The sequence below is a fragment of the Suricata suricatta genome, chromosome 6 (assembly GCF_006229205.1).
Source record: "Suricata suricatta isolate VVHF042 chromosome 6, meerkat_22Aug2017_6uvM2_HiC, whole genome shotgun sequence".
In the NCBI taxonomy this organism is placed as follows: Eukaryota; Metazoa; Chordata; class Mammalia; order Carnivora; family Herpestidae; genus Suricata; species Suricata suricatta.
The window spans coordinates 29538756-29556544 of NC_043705.1; the positions used below are offsets into that span (position 1 = coordinate 29538756).

The following is a 17789-nucleotide window of genomic DNA, read 5'->3' on the forward strand; positions in this document are numbered from 1 at the left end:
GTATATATACATACAATGGAGTACTACATGGCAATGAGAAAGAATGAAATGTGGTCATTTGTAGCAAGGTGGATGGACCTCAAGGGTGTCATGCTAAGCGAAATAAGTCAGGCAGAGAAGGACAGATACCATATGTTTGCACTCATAGGTCTAACAGGAGAGCAGGAGAAACCTAATGGAGGACCAGGGGGAGGTGAAGAGGGAAAGAGAGTTGGGGAGAGAGAGGGACGCAAAACTTGAGAGACTACTGAATACTGAAAACGAACTGAGGGTTGGAGGGGAAGGGAGAGGGGAAGAGGTGGTGGTGATGGAGGAGGGCACTTGTGGGGAAGAGTATTGGGTGTTGTATGGAAACCAATTTGACAATAAACTATTTTTTAAAAAATCATATGAAATAGACAAGTTTCACTATCTCTGAAATTACTATTTCAATTCTCTTGTTCCACTTATTCTGTAACACCTTAAACCTTGAAATTTCTATCATCTTTCCTCCTTTCCTCATCTCCCATTCATAGCACAGCCCTTGAATGGACGCTACTATATACACTTATAGTTTACACTTATGTTACATCTTTAGTTCTACTGCTTTGCTAGCTCTTCTCCTCATCTGTCCTCCCACCCTCCCTCCCAACATCCCCTATCTCTGACAGAGAGGACACTGCCCACCACAACTATCCCATTATTCCCTATATCCTCCTTCTCCAGCCAGGGAGATGTACTCCCACTTTGAGGTCTCTGTTCCTATCATCCCCTACCCCTCCACTGATTCTTCCTACCTGTCCTCTTCTCCTCATCAAGTATCACACATCTTCTGAAGTTACCAATCAATCCCTACCTCGAGTGCTATGCCAAAACCAGGAAGGGAACAGGTTCTGGAAAAGGGCCTCGCATTCCAGCTCCAGGGCAACCATGAAAGCTATTTCCAGCCCTGGTTAGTCCTAACCTTGGGGACAGCCTAGATAGTCTTAGCCACCAAGGTGAGGCCAATATGAGAGAAAGAAGGGAAGTCAGAACCACAGCCAACCCTGGGCATGAGGGCTGGGACTGGCTTTGGCAGCTAGTTTTCCAGTATCCCTACTCTGGTCTAACTTTTTCATTTCAGCCAGTTTGGGTATTCCAATCTTTGAGTGCTGAGGCTGTGCTATTCTGCCAAACAGACTTTATTAAACCTCAGAGAAACCAGGTAAGTGGAGGGAGCAGAGAAAGGATAAGATAAGGATCTAGGTTGAGCATTAAGCATACAAACACTTGTTAGAAAGTGGATGGCCAATAGCTGTTCTCTATCACCACCCAAGTACAGACTGCAAACTGCACCCTGGCCTACCTCATCCAGGTAATGAAAGGCCAATGCCTGGGCAGAGAAGCTCTGGTGTCCCTGCAGATCTTAGTCAGCTAGCCTCAAGGGGGCCTCATTCTTGGCAGTAACTGCCATGAAGGTCACAGGCTTTTCTGCCCTGGCCTCCACCTGTTCCCCCAGGAGGTGTGAGATTTGGCTGCTGAGGGGCAGTGGTAAGCCATTCGAGGAGAACTGCCCAAATGGGAAATGAGGGCTCTCTGAAATGAAGGGATCTAAACTGTACTCATGCAACCTTCTGGTGACTTCATGGATTCCAGCCCACCATCTCTCACAGTACAAGATAATTTGAAGCCTCAGAAATTGTTCCTACAGGCCTAAAGAGGCCTGGCATCCTGCTATGCCCCAAGTAGTTCCCTGACAAATTCTTATTTCCAAGGTGCAAAAGAGATGCTCAGAGCAGAGAATATTTAACAAAGACTCAAGAGGTGACTGTAGTGAGGGAGTAGGGGCAGAAATACAGGTAGAAGAACAAATAAACTTCTCAGGGAATCCCCAGAAGCCTTGAAAAGTTTTAATGTGGGGGGGGGGGCGCGGTGGGAAGGCACTGTGCAGAATGAAAGAGCACCAAAGAGAAGCTTTGTTGAACACCTCAACCTGAAAAGTTGCTGGAGATACCAACTTGTGTTCAAGAGTGCAGAAAGACTACCCCACTACCCTGTTTCCTGTATCCAGCCCCTGTTCCACTTTTCCAGTAGTGCACTTGAACCAGGGAAAGATCAATGGAGGCCCACTGCTATAGACTTCTCTTCTTAAGAAGTCCCACTGCACCACTTTCATGAGACACAGGACCTTAGGGATAAAGTGCCCTTAAATAATACTCCCAGTCATGCAATGCTGATGGGCCAAGAAGTGTGTGTCCATTTGCGTACGTCTGTGAGCCTATGTGTGTGTCTGTGTGTATGTGTGCACACACGCCTGCATGTGAGAATAGGACAGAAGCAAGTCATATGCTTGTGGTCCATCCTAGCGAATGAAATGACCCATAAGGAAGCTCTCTCCACACTAGGAGAGGAAGACAGGGTCACTTGCCTCCCAGCCAGAGCTGGTGGAAGGAGGGGGTGGCGGAAGGCACTGTCCTTGAGTCCTACCCACCTCAACTCAAGTTGTGGGATAATAAAAAATATATTTGGTCCTTATCCCTGGTTCCTGGCACAGAGCTCCTAAAACACTTGGAATTTACTGAATGACAGGATTGTGTTTTGTTATTCCTGAATTAATGCTAAGAAGATGACTCTTGGGATTGGGGGTTGCAGGGAGAAAAGAAGGCAGTTTTGGATAACTTTAGGATGGAGACTGGTTACCAGAAAGACCAAGCCATGATTAAAGACTTGGAATTTTTAACCCCATCTACTAATGTCCAGGGAGTGGAGGGAGTGCTGAAGAGTGATTTCAATCACCAATGGCCAATGACTTAATCATGTATATGAAACTCAGCCCCCATAAAAGCCTCTGAACAACCAGCTATAAAGAGCTTCCAGTCTAGTGAACACACAGAAGTTCTGAAAGGGTGTGCCCAGGATAGCACAGAGGCTCTGTGCCATTCCCCAAAACCATACCTTGCCCTATGCCTCTCTTCCATTTGGCTGTTCCTGAGTTGTATCTTTTACAACAAGCTAGTAATCCTAAGTGTTTTCCCAAGTTCCTGAGCTATGAGTTGTTCTAGCAAATTATCACACCCGAGGAGGAGGTTGTGGGAATTTCCAATTTATAGCTGATCAGTCACAAATACAGGTGACCTAGAACTTGCAACTAGCATCAGAAGCACATGCAATGGCAAGGAGACCTTTATCTTATGAGATGTGACATTAATTTCAGGTATATGTTGTCAGAATGGACTTGAAATGTTGCAACATGCAGCTGGTGTCTGAGGACTAAAGAATCACATAGCACTTTCCAAGCTGCAATGGTCCAAAGGCCTCACAGAGACAACCCTACACAGTCACCCAGACCAGAGTCAGGTGCTCCTTCAGACAGATGTCCAGGGCCTGCAGGAAATCAGACTCCTCTCTTAAATACTTGAAACAGAGTAGTTGGTCTACTATAAATGAGGTTTTTAAAATTCAATTCCCTGCTATTGCTCGTGCAGATCTGAAATGATCTGACCAGATGGCTGGTGCTCTATAATTCTTGGATTGCTCTCATCAGTTGTTGATGATTTGGATTTTTTTCTTTTCTTTTTTCTTTTTAACCCCCTCACATAAATGTGTTCCTGCACAGGCTTCCTGCATGCTCCCATTAAGTGCGTTCTTTGTGCTGATGCCAATATTTCTGAGGTTCTAACAGCCTCATCTTAGAAGTCAGCTCAGGTCAATAGTGAGCCCCAAGTTTGAGCTTCCCTGAGCCCACATGAGGCCAACTGTGGGGAGGACATGAGGAGGACAAGGGAGCCCTTTGCTCAGCCTGCCTTGTCACCTCCACTTCTCCTTTAGGTCCCCAAGGAAAGAAAGCCAGCAAATGTCTTTTTTTTTTTTAATGACAACTATAGTTAGTTACTGAGTATTGCCTATGAACCAGGTCCTGTGTATAACATGTTACACATGTTGATCTTATTTTAGTCTCACACCATCTCTGGCAGGCAGATATTTTCAGGCGAGGAAACTAAGGTTCAAAGATTTTAACCAACCTGACCAAGAACACAAAGCTCAAAGAGAGAAATTCACAGGGCTGGAGGTTCAATATCATAAAATTTGACCACTGTTTCACTGAGATCTCAGGGATACACAGAAGGCCTTAGGTGCCTCTTACCCTCATTTGTGCCCTCAGCCTACACAGGACACTTCCACCGGGACATCCCAAACAGTCTAGTGCCCTTTCCTGTCTCTATATTCTCTACGAGCCTGTAAACTACCAGGAGGCAGGGGCCATGTCTCATTAGCTATTCAGGGAGACAGTATGGCACAGTGGGGAGGAGCTCAGTCTTAGGGCCAGACAAAGCTAGTTTTGAATTTGGCCCCAATTAGGCCCCATGACCTGAGCCAAAGTGAGATGCCGAATCAACTAAGCCACCCAGGCATGCCTTGACTAAGTCACTTCTGAGACTCAGTTTTGTCTATAAAAATGAGGGTAGTTATAGCACCTGCCCTCAAAGAATGCCTGGCACAATCAACACTCAGTAAACATGGATTATTAGATGTATCTCTGGCTATCAATATAGTACCTGGCACAAAGTAGGATCTCAGAAATGCCCAGGGAGCAGACTTCACCATATTTGGCTGTGGCCAGATTTCTGTGATTAGAAGTACACAGGGTACTCAGGGGTCCTCAGCCCCAGGACAAATTTCTGAATTGCCTCCCCAGAACCCATAGGACCTGCCAGCAAACAGCTTTCCTCTGCTTGCTTGTGAACAGCTGATGCTGAATCCACACTCCAATGCTTGCTGTGCCTCCGTAAGGTGAGACAGATCCCAAAATAAACCAGAAGACAGAGAGACACAGGAAAATCACTTCCAGGAACAAGAGGCTCACAGTGAGGATGCTGACAGTTAATAGCAGAGGGAGGTAGACTTCAGGAGGGTGACCTGCAGCTGTTCCAGGGCTGCATGGCTGGGGGTCCACTACCCACCCGACCTGGGGAGAAGGCCCATGAAGTCATGGGTAGGTCTCCTAGTGTTCAAGGCCACCACAGGCAGCCTGGAAATCTACCTTCCTATCAGCCCAGACCACATATCCCAGTATGCCCTCCGTAGAGGGAGGACCTTCAGAGACCTGAAGGGACAGAAGTTACTGAACTGGGGGGAATGTCAACAGAAACTAGCCATTTTCTTTAAAGTCCCCAAAAGATACTCCATCATCTTCCTGTTCCAGTCCTTGAATTTCTCGCAGGAAAAGCTGTGTTAACCCTTTCCACTCCCTCATCAAAAATCTCTGTAGAAGGAGAGAGGGAAAGCATTTCAAGACCAAAGAAGTCTCTCTTCTCACCTTAAGTTCTCTTCCTCATCGAAGACCAGAGAGGACAGGAAGCCTACACACTTAAGCACCTTTACTGGCATCCAATTCCATAATCAAGTTAAAGGGGTGGCACAAATTTACCATCTAAAATCAGAACTGAGTATACTAGGTGATATCTTCATGTCAAGAATCCTCCGAACAGGGAGGGCAAGATATTTCCCCCATGTCACCAATGGAGAAACTGAAGGGGAGAAAGACTCTGTGACTTGCCCAAGATCCCCTAAGTAGCAAAGCTAGGATTTGAACCCAGGACTGGCTGAGTCTAAAGTTCGTTCTAACTGCTAAATTCTACTACCTTCCCATTCATCTACCCATCAAACAAGTTCCCAGAACTGGCTACATTCCTTTTAACATTCCTTCAGGTAGCTGTGTTGGAAATTCCCAAGCAGCATTCAGAATGTGGTAAATTAAGTATTATACTCTGACTAAACCCAAGGGCCAGCTATCCACACAGAGCACGGAGAGGTCAATATCCTGCCAAGAGACACACACACGAAACCTTTGCAATATACAAACAGAACACCTCTTCTCTACCTCCACTGGTCTGACTTCATAGCGCCACACTCTGAATCACCTTACATCACACACTCCGGCCAGAATCAACTTATCACCTAACTTTCCCTCACCCATCTTGGTTTGATATGCAAAATACTCTTGGAATAGGGCAGGCATTACTAGAACCAGACCTGCTTTGGCCCCTGAGCTGTGGGGCCTGAGTGCCTGTTCTCAACCACAACACACCAGCCTTTGGGGCAGGCTCAAGGGAATTTGGTGCAGATTTTATGAGAGGTTATCAAGAAACTAGAAGGCCAAGGGTGAGTTCAATGGGGTATCAAGTTAAATGTAAAAATAAGTGTTCTATTCTAATTCTCCAGGAGGCGCTCAGAGCCTTCCACCTGCCCTTGTTGCAAATGCTCTGGCTCCCTCCCCCAGGCTAGAGAGAGGGGCTCTTCTGTTTAGGCATTAGAGAGAGGGGCTCTTCTGTTTAGGCATTAATACAGCAGCCGCACTGCCAGACAGCTGGGCAAGGTCCCCAGGTCAGAACTTTCAGGACTGTTTTGTAATGTCGATGAAGGCCTTGGAGGGTGCCAACAGAAGAGAAAAGTTAGGACTGGGGGCCATGGGACACTGAATTCCATCTGCTCTAGGCACTTGCCTGATTAAAAGTGATTCGAGCACTTTTAACTTCATAAAACCAGGAGAAACATTCCACATATTCCACACCTGATCCAGGTGAGTCCTCTTGTTTTGGTCCTCAAGGCCCAATATGCTCAGTTCTCCAAAAAGGTGGGGGAGGACAGCCAGAGGTTAGATCTGCTCAACCCAGTACCTCTATTCCTAAAACCCCCATGCCATTAGCTCCTACTTCACCTCCGTGGGGTTTCATCATTCTTCAGTGGCACCAACTACCCGTATGCAAGCCCAGCAGGAGTGACCATGCTACCAGAAAGTTGGCTGGCACAGTAAACACTGCCCCTGCCGGCACAGCAGCAATGGGGGCAGTGAGGACATGATGATGAATGCTGGCAAGGGACTGATGAAACTCCACCATGGCAGTGCCAGGGCTTGCCATCCACCTTGCCACAGCGAAAAGTGCAAAAAACACTTTTGAGTACTCTTGAGAACAGACCCCAGTGTCACCACTGGGGGTTACCACTGAATATGGCTGGGACTAGAAGGATAAGGAGGAGGAAGGTGGGTCCAGGCTCTCTGGTCACTGGCATAGGATCAGTGAGCTCAATGACTTACGTCAATGAGCCAATGTTTTCCAATGTTTTCATAAGAAAAATCAAGATAATCACAGTTCCTGTTGCGAAGACTCAACAGGATTATGCACGTGAAGCACCTAACTCAATAAACGAATATGGTAAATACTCCACAGATGCTGGTTACTTTCTAAGCAATGGGTCCATGTTCTTAAAAGGACAAGAAAATTGTTCCTTCTGAGGATGCTCCATTTAAAAACCAGGCTAGGCCCAGCCCCTGTTTCTTGGCACAAGTTCCTTTAGCAACACAACACTCCTGCCCCACATCACTGCTCAGTACTCTCCCATGAACAATATTTCAGCAGCACTGAGCAGAGCAGCAGAGCCTAAAATAGCATTTGCAGAGTGAAGCACATGTCACTGCCTCTCCTGTGTTTCAGAAGAGTGCAAGGAAAGAAAGTTTTCAATCACTTGCTCAGAAAGCTTGGCCACCCACCACCTGCCTTCCTTTCAGGGCACTCGCATGCCGCCATCTCTGTTCTGCTGGAAAATGAAAGTCCCTGAGTCCTGCACCAACAGCCATCACCCCAAAGGTCCAAACTGTTCCCCTCCCATGGGCCAGAGCAGCTGCTCCTTCAAAGCAGCCCTGTGGGCACAAAGGACATAAGCACTTAGAATTCAGTGTGTTTCAGGCGGAGAGGGCTGGGCTTGGTACCTGGCTGAAGGGCCTGCCACTCATGGGTTGGGTGAAACACCTCTAGGACCTCAGAGTCCAGCTCCTCTTCTGCTGTGGTTTCCTTTCTCTCTGCTTCTTTGATGCCGCTCTTTTCTGGGCTGGTGAGTGCAAACTGCTTCAGAGAAAAGAAAACACAGGGCATAACCCACTAGAACTAGGCATGAGGGAAACAAAGAATATGGCCTGGGTGGTACACTCCCCTCTCCAGCTTTGTTTGGACCACTCACAAGGTTAGCCTCAGATACAATATGAGTGAAGTCATACAGTTAAATGAACACAGCATGTGTTATGGGTACAGAGCACTTGTGTACATACATAAGGAAAAACTCCACAAAGTTCAATACTATCTCAAGGGGGTTAATGGATCATAATGGGGAGAAGGGTTGGCAAAGGAGACAACAGACTTTTTATTTGCTATGCTACTACACTGTATGATGTTTAAAACTCTTACCTATTGCTCTTACAAATAAAAAAGATATATTGGGGTGCCTGGGTGACTCAGTTGGTTGAGCGTCCAACTCTTGATTTCGGCTGAGGTCATGATCTCGGCTCAGGTCATGATCTCATGGTTCATGAGATCAAGCCCCATGTTGAGCTCTGTGCTGACAGTGTAGAGCCGGCCTGAGATTTGCTCTCTCCCTCTCTCTCTCTGATCCTCCCTCCCCTACTCATGCTTTCTCTCTCTCTGCCTCTCCTCCACGCAGACCTGTGCTGTCTCTCTCAAAATAAACAAACATTAAAATATATAAATAAGCTTTGTGCAGTAGCAGTATCATAGCCAATGAGGTTTATCAAAGGCACAATTATTGCTAATTAAAATATATAAATACATACATATGTAATAAAAGAAAAAATACACATATGAATGGGAGAATAAATCTTCAAATGGCCGCCCCAGACATAAAAAAGCTGCCAGCTAAGGCCCAAGTGATTCCTATGCAGCCCAGCAGGACACAATAATGGCCTGGCAATTCCTCAGGGTGCCTACTGGGCATAAATGACCTCTTGGGACATTATAATCCATGGTGAAAGTGCTGCAAGTGGGAAGCTGGGAGTCTGGCTGGGCTGAGGGAGGAAGAAGCCACAGCTGAAAACCTCTTCCTAAAACCTGTTTCCTTCCACTCCATAGAGAGCATGGAAGATTAATGAGATGGTGTCTGTGGAGCACCGTGAGCTCAGGAGACAGAGATGCAAAATAAATACGAAGTATTATTCATTTTGCTTCTTCCTGGCCTCCCATTCTTCCTGTCCCATTTTTGAACCTTTCTTGCATAAAAGCAGTAGGCTTCTGGAAACTGGAACCAGAGGATTCCAGAGCTCTGGGGTAGCAAGGAAGAATGCACACTAGCACACTGTAAGATTATTTCAAACTTCCCACCTTCCAAGTCTTCCCCTATTAACACTGAGCACATTTAGTGAATTCCTATGAACTTGACCCTGTTCTAGGAACTTGATGCACACCTCATGTTGACTTCCCAACAATCCTGACCTTGCATGAGAGGTAGAAATGCATCTCTTCCAAGCAGCACCCCAGCTCCAGATAGGTATCCCTACCTACCTTCTCCCTCAGGGGTCTGATCTTTAATTAGCTGTCAGAGGAGAGGGCCAGGTGTTTAAGTATTAGTGATAACAATGTAAAGCCCTTCTAAGGATTTTTACATTTTAACAGGAGATAAAGGCATGAAGTTCAGATGGCAGGATTTCAAATCTTGTTAAGGACCAGTAAGGAAGAGATCTTGGACAAGAGGAAGCCCTCAAATCATATCTCAAGTAATGAGAAGCAAAGACTACGGCAATAATAGTTAAGAACTCAAGCTCCACATCAGATAACCTGAAGTTAGAATTCCAGTTTATTGCAACTTCTGGAAAGTTAATGAATTTCCTAAGTCCATTTCCACATTTGTAAAGCAGAAATACTAACGACATCTAGTTCATACATCAAAGGAGGTACCACCTTGTAAACCACTCGCCCCAGGTACATGGTAGCCATTACTCTTACTACTAAAGACCATCATAGTTTGCAGGTTGGATGAGTCTGTACTATGACATCCAACAGTGACTAAACACTATGTCATCATTCATGCAGGTCAGGTTTTGGTTGTGGTCTCCCCTGTGCAGCCTGGCTCGTCAAATACCTCCTATCCCTCAACTTGAAATTTGCACAGATCTGAGCTCAAAAGAAAACCAGGGGAAGAGTAGATATGCTTGTGAATCTAAAGGAAAGAGACTGGCAGGAGACAATGGCCAAGAGCCAGATTTCCTAAGAGCGGGCTCCATGAGAGTCTCTTTCACCAATGTACCTGAATGCCCAGCAAAGGACTAAGTCTGTAATCCAAGAACAAAGGAATGAAGGAATGACCCTGTCCCACAGGCAGGTATGTCTTCTGGATGCTATGGACTGAGGCAAGCTCAAAGTAGCCATGTCTACTAGAACCCAGGCACTAGCCCCACATTCCAGAACAAAGACAACCTTGTCCACAAAGTACCCAAAACCTATGTAATCCAGGGCCAATCCAGGGCTGGCCGTGCTGGCCAGCCTCTGCCATGAACACCACACACTAGACCATGGGTATAAGAGAATACTAATAGAATTTACCTCAGAAGTATAGGGGTCAAATGCCTCTAGGGGCCAGGTAGGGCTAGGTGGAAAACAACAGGGAGATGGGGGTGCTGTGAAAACTGGAGCCCTCCTGCCTTGACTAAGGAACGCAGCTGCTACTCAGCTGGTCAACCACTGCCATGAAAAAGAGAAAAAGAAAAACAGATGATTTTTACATAAAATTTTCTTATTTTAGAACAGTAAGAGAGGGCCAAACTAAACATCTCTAAGCTTTAAATTGCAACTTTTGCTTTAGTCTATTAGCCAGGTAACTGCTGGCAGGTGTAGTTGTAAGCAATTAACCAAATCCTTGTCACCAAGAGAAGCAGCAAGAGGCAACAGGAATGCAGATGATGAAAACATGGCAGAAAACCCTTCATACTCTAGGCTGAGCATGTGTTCATTCTCTTTTTCCACATTTCTTTCAAGGTTAATAGAGTAGATTCAAGAAGGAGACTGATAAACCACTGAGCTACATGCCTCAGGCTCTAGGGAGGCTAAATACTTAAGCAGTAATCCCACCACTGCTCAAAATGTTTTTTGAGCTTCCGCTTGGTGTCACCTTTGAACCATATTTTAAGTGACACACACACACATACATAGATATACACAATCTGCCATTATACTTTATAGTACCAATCCATTTTTAGTAGGGCTAATACAAAATTGGTAGTCCTGTGATCAGCTCACCCTACTCATCAAATCTAACTCTAAATAACTTTGTACTGTTTGCCCAAATCACATCTGACAAGCACTGAGGGAGTCAGTCAGTTCAAAAGGGGCATTCCAGAAAACGTTTTGAGGGAATGCAGCATCACAGGGATGAGGCTGTAACAGTAACAGCAACTACCATTTGTAGCTTGGGCTAAAGTTCATTTCATGGCTCACAACTCATCCAATTTTCATCTGTGGAGCACATACTTCTATTCCCATTTTACAGATAAGGACAGGTATTGGGCCTGAGCAAAAATCACACTGCTGAGAAAAGCAAAACTAAGATTTAAACCCAGGCCTGGGGCGCCTGGGTGGCTCAGTCAGTTAAGCCTCCGACTTCGGCTCAGGTCAGATCTCACGTTCGTGGGTTCGAGCCCCACGTCAGGCTCTGTGCTGACGGCTAGCTCAGAGCCTGGAGCCTGCTTCCAGTTCTGTGTCTCCTTCTCTCTCTGACCCTTCCCCTCTCATGCTCTGTCTCTCCTGTATCAAAAATTAATAAAACATTAAAAATTTTTTTAAAAAAAGGCTATAAACCCAGGCCTGCCTGTCTCCAAAACCCATGCATGAATTTTGACTCACTTCTGTGTTTCTGTTCTTAGTTATGTGTCCTAATAGCTATTCCTTGCATACTGAGGGAATGAAGGGGCAGGGGGTGGAAGGGTTCACTGAGATCACCTTAGCATGTCTACCAGCACACCCCCTCAACACTCCCCACCCTCACTGCCCCTGCAGGGGAAAGGGAAGGCTTTCATGGACTGAGTAACAAACCACAGTCCCAGAAAAAGCAAGACTAGCCTCCATCTGCCAGGGCAGGGTCCTCAGCAGGAGATAAAGACCAAGGGGTGAGAGAAGCCAAGCACCACTAGGTCAACAAGTAAATCCCACGTTCTAGTGCCCTCTCAGCTGGCTTCTCAGGGCTCCTTTCCATGCTGAAACCTCAGCACTCCTTTCCCTGCCACTGTCACTCCAAATACCAATCTCCTCTCAACTGACTGGCAAGAAATTCCAGCTAAGGTGTTAGCTGCCAACAGCTTACCATGTCTCACTTCCTTGCACTCGTATCTGAGTAGGAGATTCTTAAAGACCAAAGCCTTCAAGATCCAGGAGAATGAATGAATCTCTCATGGTAAGTTGATAAACACTGTGAAAGAGACAGACTACCAGGGCAATATTTTGGGGCAGGACCCTGCCTGACAGAAGACTACATGAAACCATAAAAGCAGCTACCCCTTTACTAAAATTAACAACTGATATTTACTGACCATACTCTGCCAGTCCCAAAGCTAGGCACTTCGTATATATATAGATAGATAGATAGATAGATAGATAGATAGATAGATAGATTAAAAAATATATATATATACACACATATATATATATAATCACACTTAATCTACATTAAAATCTTTAAAGGGAAATATTAATCCTATTTTATGGATGAGGAAACAAAGCTCAGAAATGGCCAAATAGCCAAAGCAGGTGGCCAAAGGGTACTTACCAAGGGTCTGTGCTCCTTCCACTGAATTCCACTACTTCCCTCAGCACTCACAACCGTTTTGAAGGCCAGTATACTACACAACCACATCCCTTCTGCATCTACGCTGCTCCTAAGTTGTGGAATTCCAGGGAGGTTTCACAGCAGAAGACCATACCCTTATACACATAAACAATCTTTCCTGGGTAGCCATTAACCTCCAGAAATGCCCTTGGAGAGGACAATTCCAGATCTGCAGGACCTCTTGCCTGGACTCAAGGCTCTAAATAAAGGATCATAAACACCCCCACATCCCCCACCACCCATTTTCTCTGTTGTGAAGGTAGCTGGCTACATAATTTGGATTTTAAATGCCAACAGGGCAGCAATTTTTACGGTATGAGAGAAAAGATGCTTCAACTCCTACTTGTGCTTAGCACATGATGAAAGATTATGACAAATGGATACAGCTTAGGAACAGACATAAGGATAAAAGTAGCTTCTGTTGATGAAAGTCAGTATTAACATTTTTCTGAGACTAGACTCAATAGAGCTAATATAAATGGGCCAGAATAATTATGGCTCTGAAAGCTCATCTATTTGGTTGGACTATTATCCAAAAGGGACTTACTAACACACAGTCCTTAAGCAAATTCATCAGCACGGTTTTGTTAATTGTGCATCTGCTAAAGCTCATGATGGGAAGCACCAGATCCTCAGGAGCTGCAGGTTGGGCGGGGGTGCGGGTGTACACAGCTCTGATCCTTCCAGAGACTTGGGTGCTTTTCTGGCCTAGGCTATGACAAAAACAGCCCCTAACTCGTGCTGTGTCCAGTCCCACCCTCAGGGGCCAATGGAATCTCATCCTTGTTATCCTTGGAAAAAAGGTAAAAAAAAAGTCAAAAAAAAAAAACCAAAAACCCAGCACAAGCAAGATCTTATAGAACACTAAAAGATCAAAAGGATTCGTGACTCCTAACTGTACTTTCTCTTCTGCTCCACAAAGTGGGCAGAAAGGTTGAGAGAAAAGAAATGACTTTACAGAGAAGGTGGAAGCTTGCCACAAGCCAGAGGTAAACCTCAGCTGAGCTGGATTGTTATTAAATTCATCACAAGTGTCATTTGCACTTTAAGGCCCTCCTGCTCCAAAGCCTGCAGCACTTACCCAACATTTAGTAGGAGCCCCTGGAGTTGGGGAAGGTGGCCAGGGGAGGGCAAAACTGTCAGAAAACTGACAGTCAAGGCTTCTCGGGGGAGAGCAAAGAGGGGGCATCGGGAGCTGGTCAAGGGCAGTCTACTGCTGGGGCCAGCCAGGGAAATAGGGCCAGGAGCCTTCATGTGCTGCAGGCAGGCCAACCTCAGGGCCTTCTTGGTCATGCTACTCCTCCTGACTGTGACAGTGACAGAAAGCCTGAGCATTGAGGTCTAGGTTAATAAAGAGAGGTGTAAAAAGAAGAGGAAGAAAAAGGACAAAGGAAAAGGGAATGGAGGGGCAGGACAGGTGGAGAAAGCACAAGGAAGCCTGGAAGTAGAGGAAAAAGCTGAGTCTTACTCAGTGCTCACCACACAGGCAACCAGCTCTTGGGGAAAATCCTGATCCTCCCAACTCTGCCACAAACTGGCTGAGTGTTTCTAGCCAAGTTACTTAATGTCTCTGAGCCTCAGTCTTCTTGTCAACATAAGGATAATAACTGTAGTTGTTTACTTTTCAGAGTTTTTGGAGGGATTAAATGAGAATACATATTAAGCACTTGCTAAAATGCTCGGTACATGATAACCTCATCATCGTTATCAGTATTACCATATCATCATATTTTCTTCAAAGAGAAACTATGCCATGCGCTTTATTTATGTATTCATTTAGAGACAGAGTGTGCATGCGCATGCGAGTGGAGAAGGGACAGAGAGAAAGGGGAACAGAGAGAATCCCAAAAAGGCTCCACACTGTCAGCACTGAGCCCAACACTCGAACTAATGATGCTGGGATCATGACCTTAGGCACAGGAGTCTGCTAAACACCCAGGTGCCCCTATGCTATGAGGCCAAAGGACTTGGGCGATGGGGAGGGGAGTACACATACTCCTTGACTCAGTGCCAACCCAATTTCTTTCCTGTAAGAAAAATAAAAGCTCACGCTACTTCCACAGAAGGCTTGGTGGTATGGAGGCTTTCTTGGACCTTACAGGAATTCTTCTATCTGTGTTAAGATATTTACCGGGTTCTGATGACTGAGGCAGAAGGTGAAGCAGGAAGCCAACAGTCCAAGCAGCATTCCCAGAAGAGCCATCCTACAAGGGGGCAGGCCCCGGGGAGGCATAGTTAGAGACCTGAGGAATGTAAACAAAGAAAACAGAAGGTCAACAGGAAGCTGGTGCCTGATCCCCCAGCATTGTGATTTGCATGATGTCAATGGTTTGGTCAATGGCTATCAGACATTTCCTGCATAGATGTATCAAAGGTCTTCCTTCTACCACAGAAGATCTAAAGGAAGCCTCCATCTACCAGAAGGAGTCCAGCCACTCATGAGCAGATATGCCTTGGTTGGAAGCAGAGAGCCAACTAAGACTCTTACGTGAGATACAACAGCTAGGGTCCCTTCCCTCCTCACTATCAACTTGTCAGGTTGTACAGGGTCATATTGGCTATGATAAAGAGAGAAATAAATTAACCAATTGATTTATCAAGAGACATTGGCCCAAATCCTCATAAGCCTTCATAACCATTCACTTCTAAACTATGCTCAGTTATACCTGAAGACAGATGCCATCAGTATCCCATCAACCAGCAAAGCTCATTATTCCCTAGCCATGGAAGCCTTACACATCACTTTTCAGCCAAATCATCCAAAATACAGGCCCTAGTAGCTACTAAAATCAAAACATTAGGATAATGTTTTATCCTAAACAAAAATAATCCATATTCATGGATTAAAGACTTAATATTGTTAAGATGACAATATTACCCAAAGCAATATGCAGATTCAATGCAATCCCTATCAAAATATCAAGACTGTTACAGAAATGGAGAAATCCTTCCTTATATACATAGGGAACTTCAAGGGACACAGGGTAGCCATAAAAGATGTAGGGAAAAATAAAAAGAACCAAGTTGAAAGACTCATACTTCCTGAATTCAAAACTTATTACAAAGCTATAGTAATTAAAACAGTGTGGTACTGGCATAAAGCCAGATGTAAAGACCAATGGAATAGAACTGAGGATCCAGAAATAATCAGGTATGGTAAAGTGATTTTCAACAGGGTGCCAATACCACAAAAATAGGAGGAAAAATCTCTTCCACCAACTGTTCTGGAACAAGTGACTAGCCACATGCAGAAAATGAGATGGAATCTTCCCTTTAGCCATGTATAAAACTTAACTCAAAATGGATCTGAGACCTAAATTTAAGAGCTAAAACTTTTACAAGAAATTATAGAGGCAATCTTTATAACCTTGGATTTAGTAGTAGTGTCTTAAAAAGGACACCAAAACTATGGGTGATTTTAAAAAATTAATTAGGGGCACCTGGGTGGCTCAGTCGGTTAAGTCTCCGGCTTCAGCTCAGGTCAGATCTCACGTTCGTGGGTTTGAGCCCTGCATCAGGCTCTGTGCTGACTGTTTGCTCAGAGCCTGGAGCCTGCTTCTGATTCCGTGTCTCCCTCTCTCTCTGACCATTCCCCACTCATGCTCTGTGTGTCTCTCTCTCAAAAACAAATGTTAAAAAAAATTTTTTAATATATTAAAAAAAATTTTTTAACTATTTAAACTCTCATCAGTATTTGAAAACTTTTGTGCCTCAAAGGACCTTATGAAGAAATTGAAAAGACAGCCAACAAAAGGGAAGAAAATATTTACAAATCACCTCTCTCTCTGATAGGGCTTAAGAGCCAGAATACATAAACAACAATAATGGCTTTAATTTCTTTAAAAAGAAAATAACAACTATTCAAGGATGTAGACAACTGGAACACCTATACATTGCTGGTGGTAATGTAAAATGGTACAGCTGCTGTGAGACATAGTTTAGCAGTTGCTCAAAAGCAAAACAGAGTATTACCTTTATGATCCAGAATGTCTGAAAATACTGTTTCAGATACATCCATGCAAATGTTCATAGCAGCATTTTCGCAATAGCCAAAAGGTGGAAACAACAGTATCCATCAATACATGAACAAATATTTTTAGTGTTGCGTATACATACAATGGAATATTATTTAGCCATGAAAAATCAAATTTTGATACATGCTTCAAAATGAATGAGCCTTGAAAACATTATGCCAAGTGAAATAAGCAAGACACAAAAAAACAGATATTTTATGATTCTACTTAAATGAATTTTCTGGAACATGCAAATTCAGAGACACAGAAAGTAGATTACAGGTTACCCAAGGAGTTACCACTTAAGTGGGTACAGAGTTTCTTGGTACAACAATTTTGGTCAGTAAACTAGAGTGGCAGTCAAGAGAACGTAATCCAAATTGTTGAACCATTATACAGTACACCTGAAACTCATTACAGTGTATGTTAACTAATGAAACTTAGTTAATAATTTAAATGAAATCTTAAAAAAATAAACACATGTACTTTAAAAAAAAGATTTGCAAATGACCTAGGAAACAAAGGCAGAAAGAGAAACAAAATAAAACAAGCCAAAAATTTTAAGAAGCCTTAGAAAAAGTCAGAACATGTCAGCATTAGTCCAAGCCCTTATAAAAGGTTTGCATGTTGATCTCTCAGCCCTAATATACCTCATTAGGCCATTTATTCAAAAGAAGCTTAACTGTATTAGATACAGGGGAACACCTTTGAAGATTATGCTTACATTTCTCTTTCCTATTCCTGCCACACTACGTGTTCCACCTCTAGAAACTGGTCCTGTAACATGATTGGAGTGGGACCCAAAGCCCTAGCTGAACTCATTCTCAGAAGCTATTACCCCCTTGCCCAGCCCACACCTTCTCAGAGGCAGACAGAAACTTTCCCTAAGGACATCTGGAGCCATAAAGGAAAGCAGCCCTGCTGGACCGGCACTGTGCTAAAAAAGCATAGCCAAATGGAAAAGCAAAGGCTTGGGCACTAAAAATAGCTGCTACACTCACCCAGCAGCAAAAGCCTTTGCTTTCTGCCAGCTTCTCCACTCTTTTTTCACCAACAAAATGGAACGGCTGAGTGCCACATGAGCTTTCCCCAGCAACCTGTTTCCCTGGGGCACCAATCATACTGAAAGACTAGGGGTGAGTTCACAGCACAGCATTA

The 17789-nt window shown here is 44.5% G+C and overlaps 1 protein-coding gene across 4 annotated transcripts in view; it reads right to left on the reverse strand.

The window, feature by feature from the left end:
* The window catches only part of SIL1 (SIL1 nucleotide exchange factor), a 220577-nt gene that overhangs the window by 153174 nt on the left and 49614 nt on the right, over positions 1 to 17789 (reverse strand). For 3 of the 4 annotated variants that reach the window (XM_029942007.1, XM_029942008.1, XM_029942006.1), the window contains 2 exons: positions 14750 to 14861; positions 7727 to 7862 (listed from right to left, as the gene is read on the reverse strand). In XM_029942007.1, coding sequence (XP_029797867.1) covers positions 7727 to 7862; positions 14750 to 14851 — 238 coding nt within the window. In that variant the 5' untranslated portion in view covers positions 14852 to 14861. The remainder of the gene's footprint in view (positions 1 to 7726; positions 7863 to 14749; positions 14862 to 17789) is intronic. The other variant, XM_029942005.1, reaches the window with a different exon arrangement.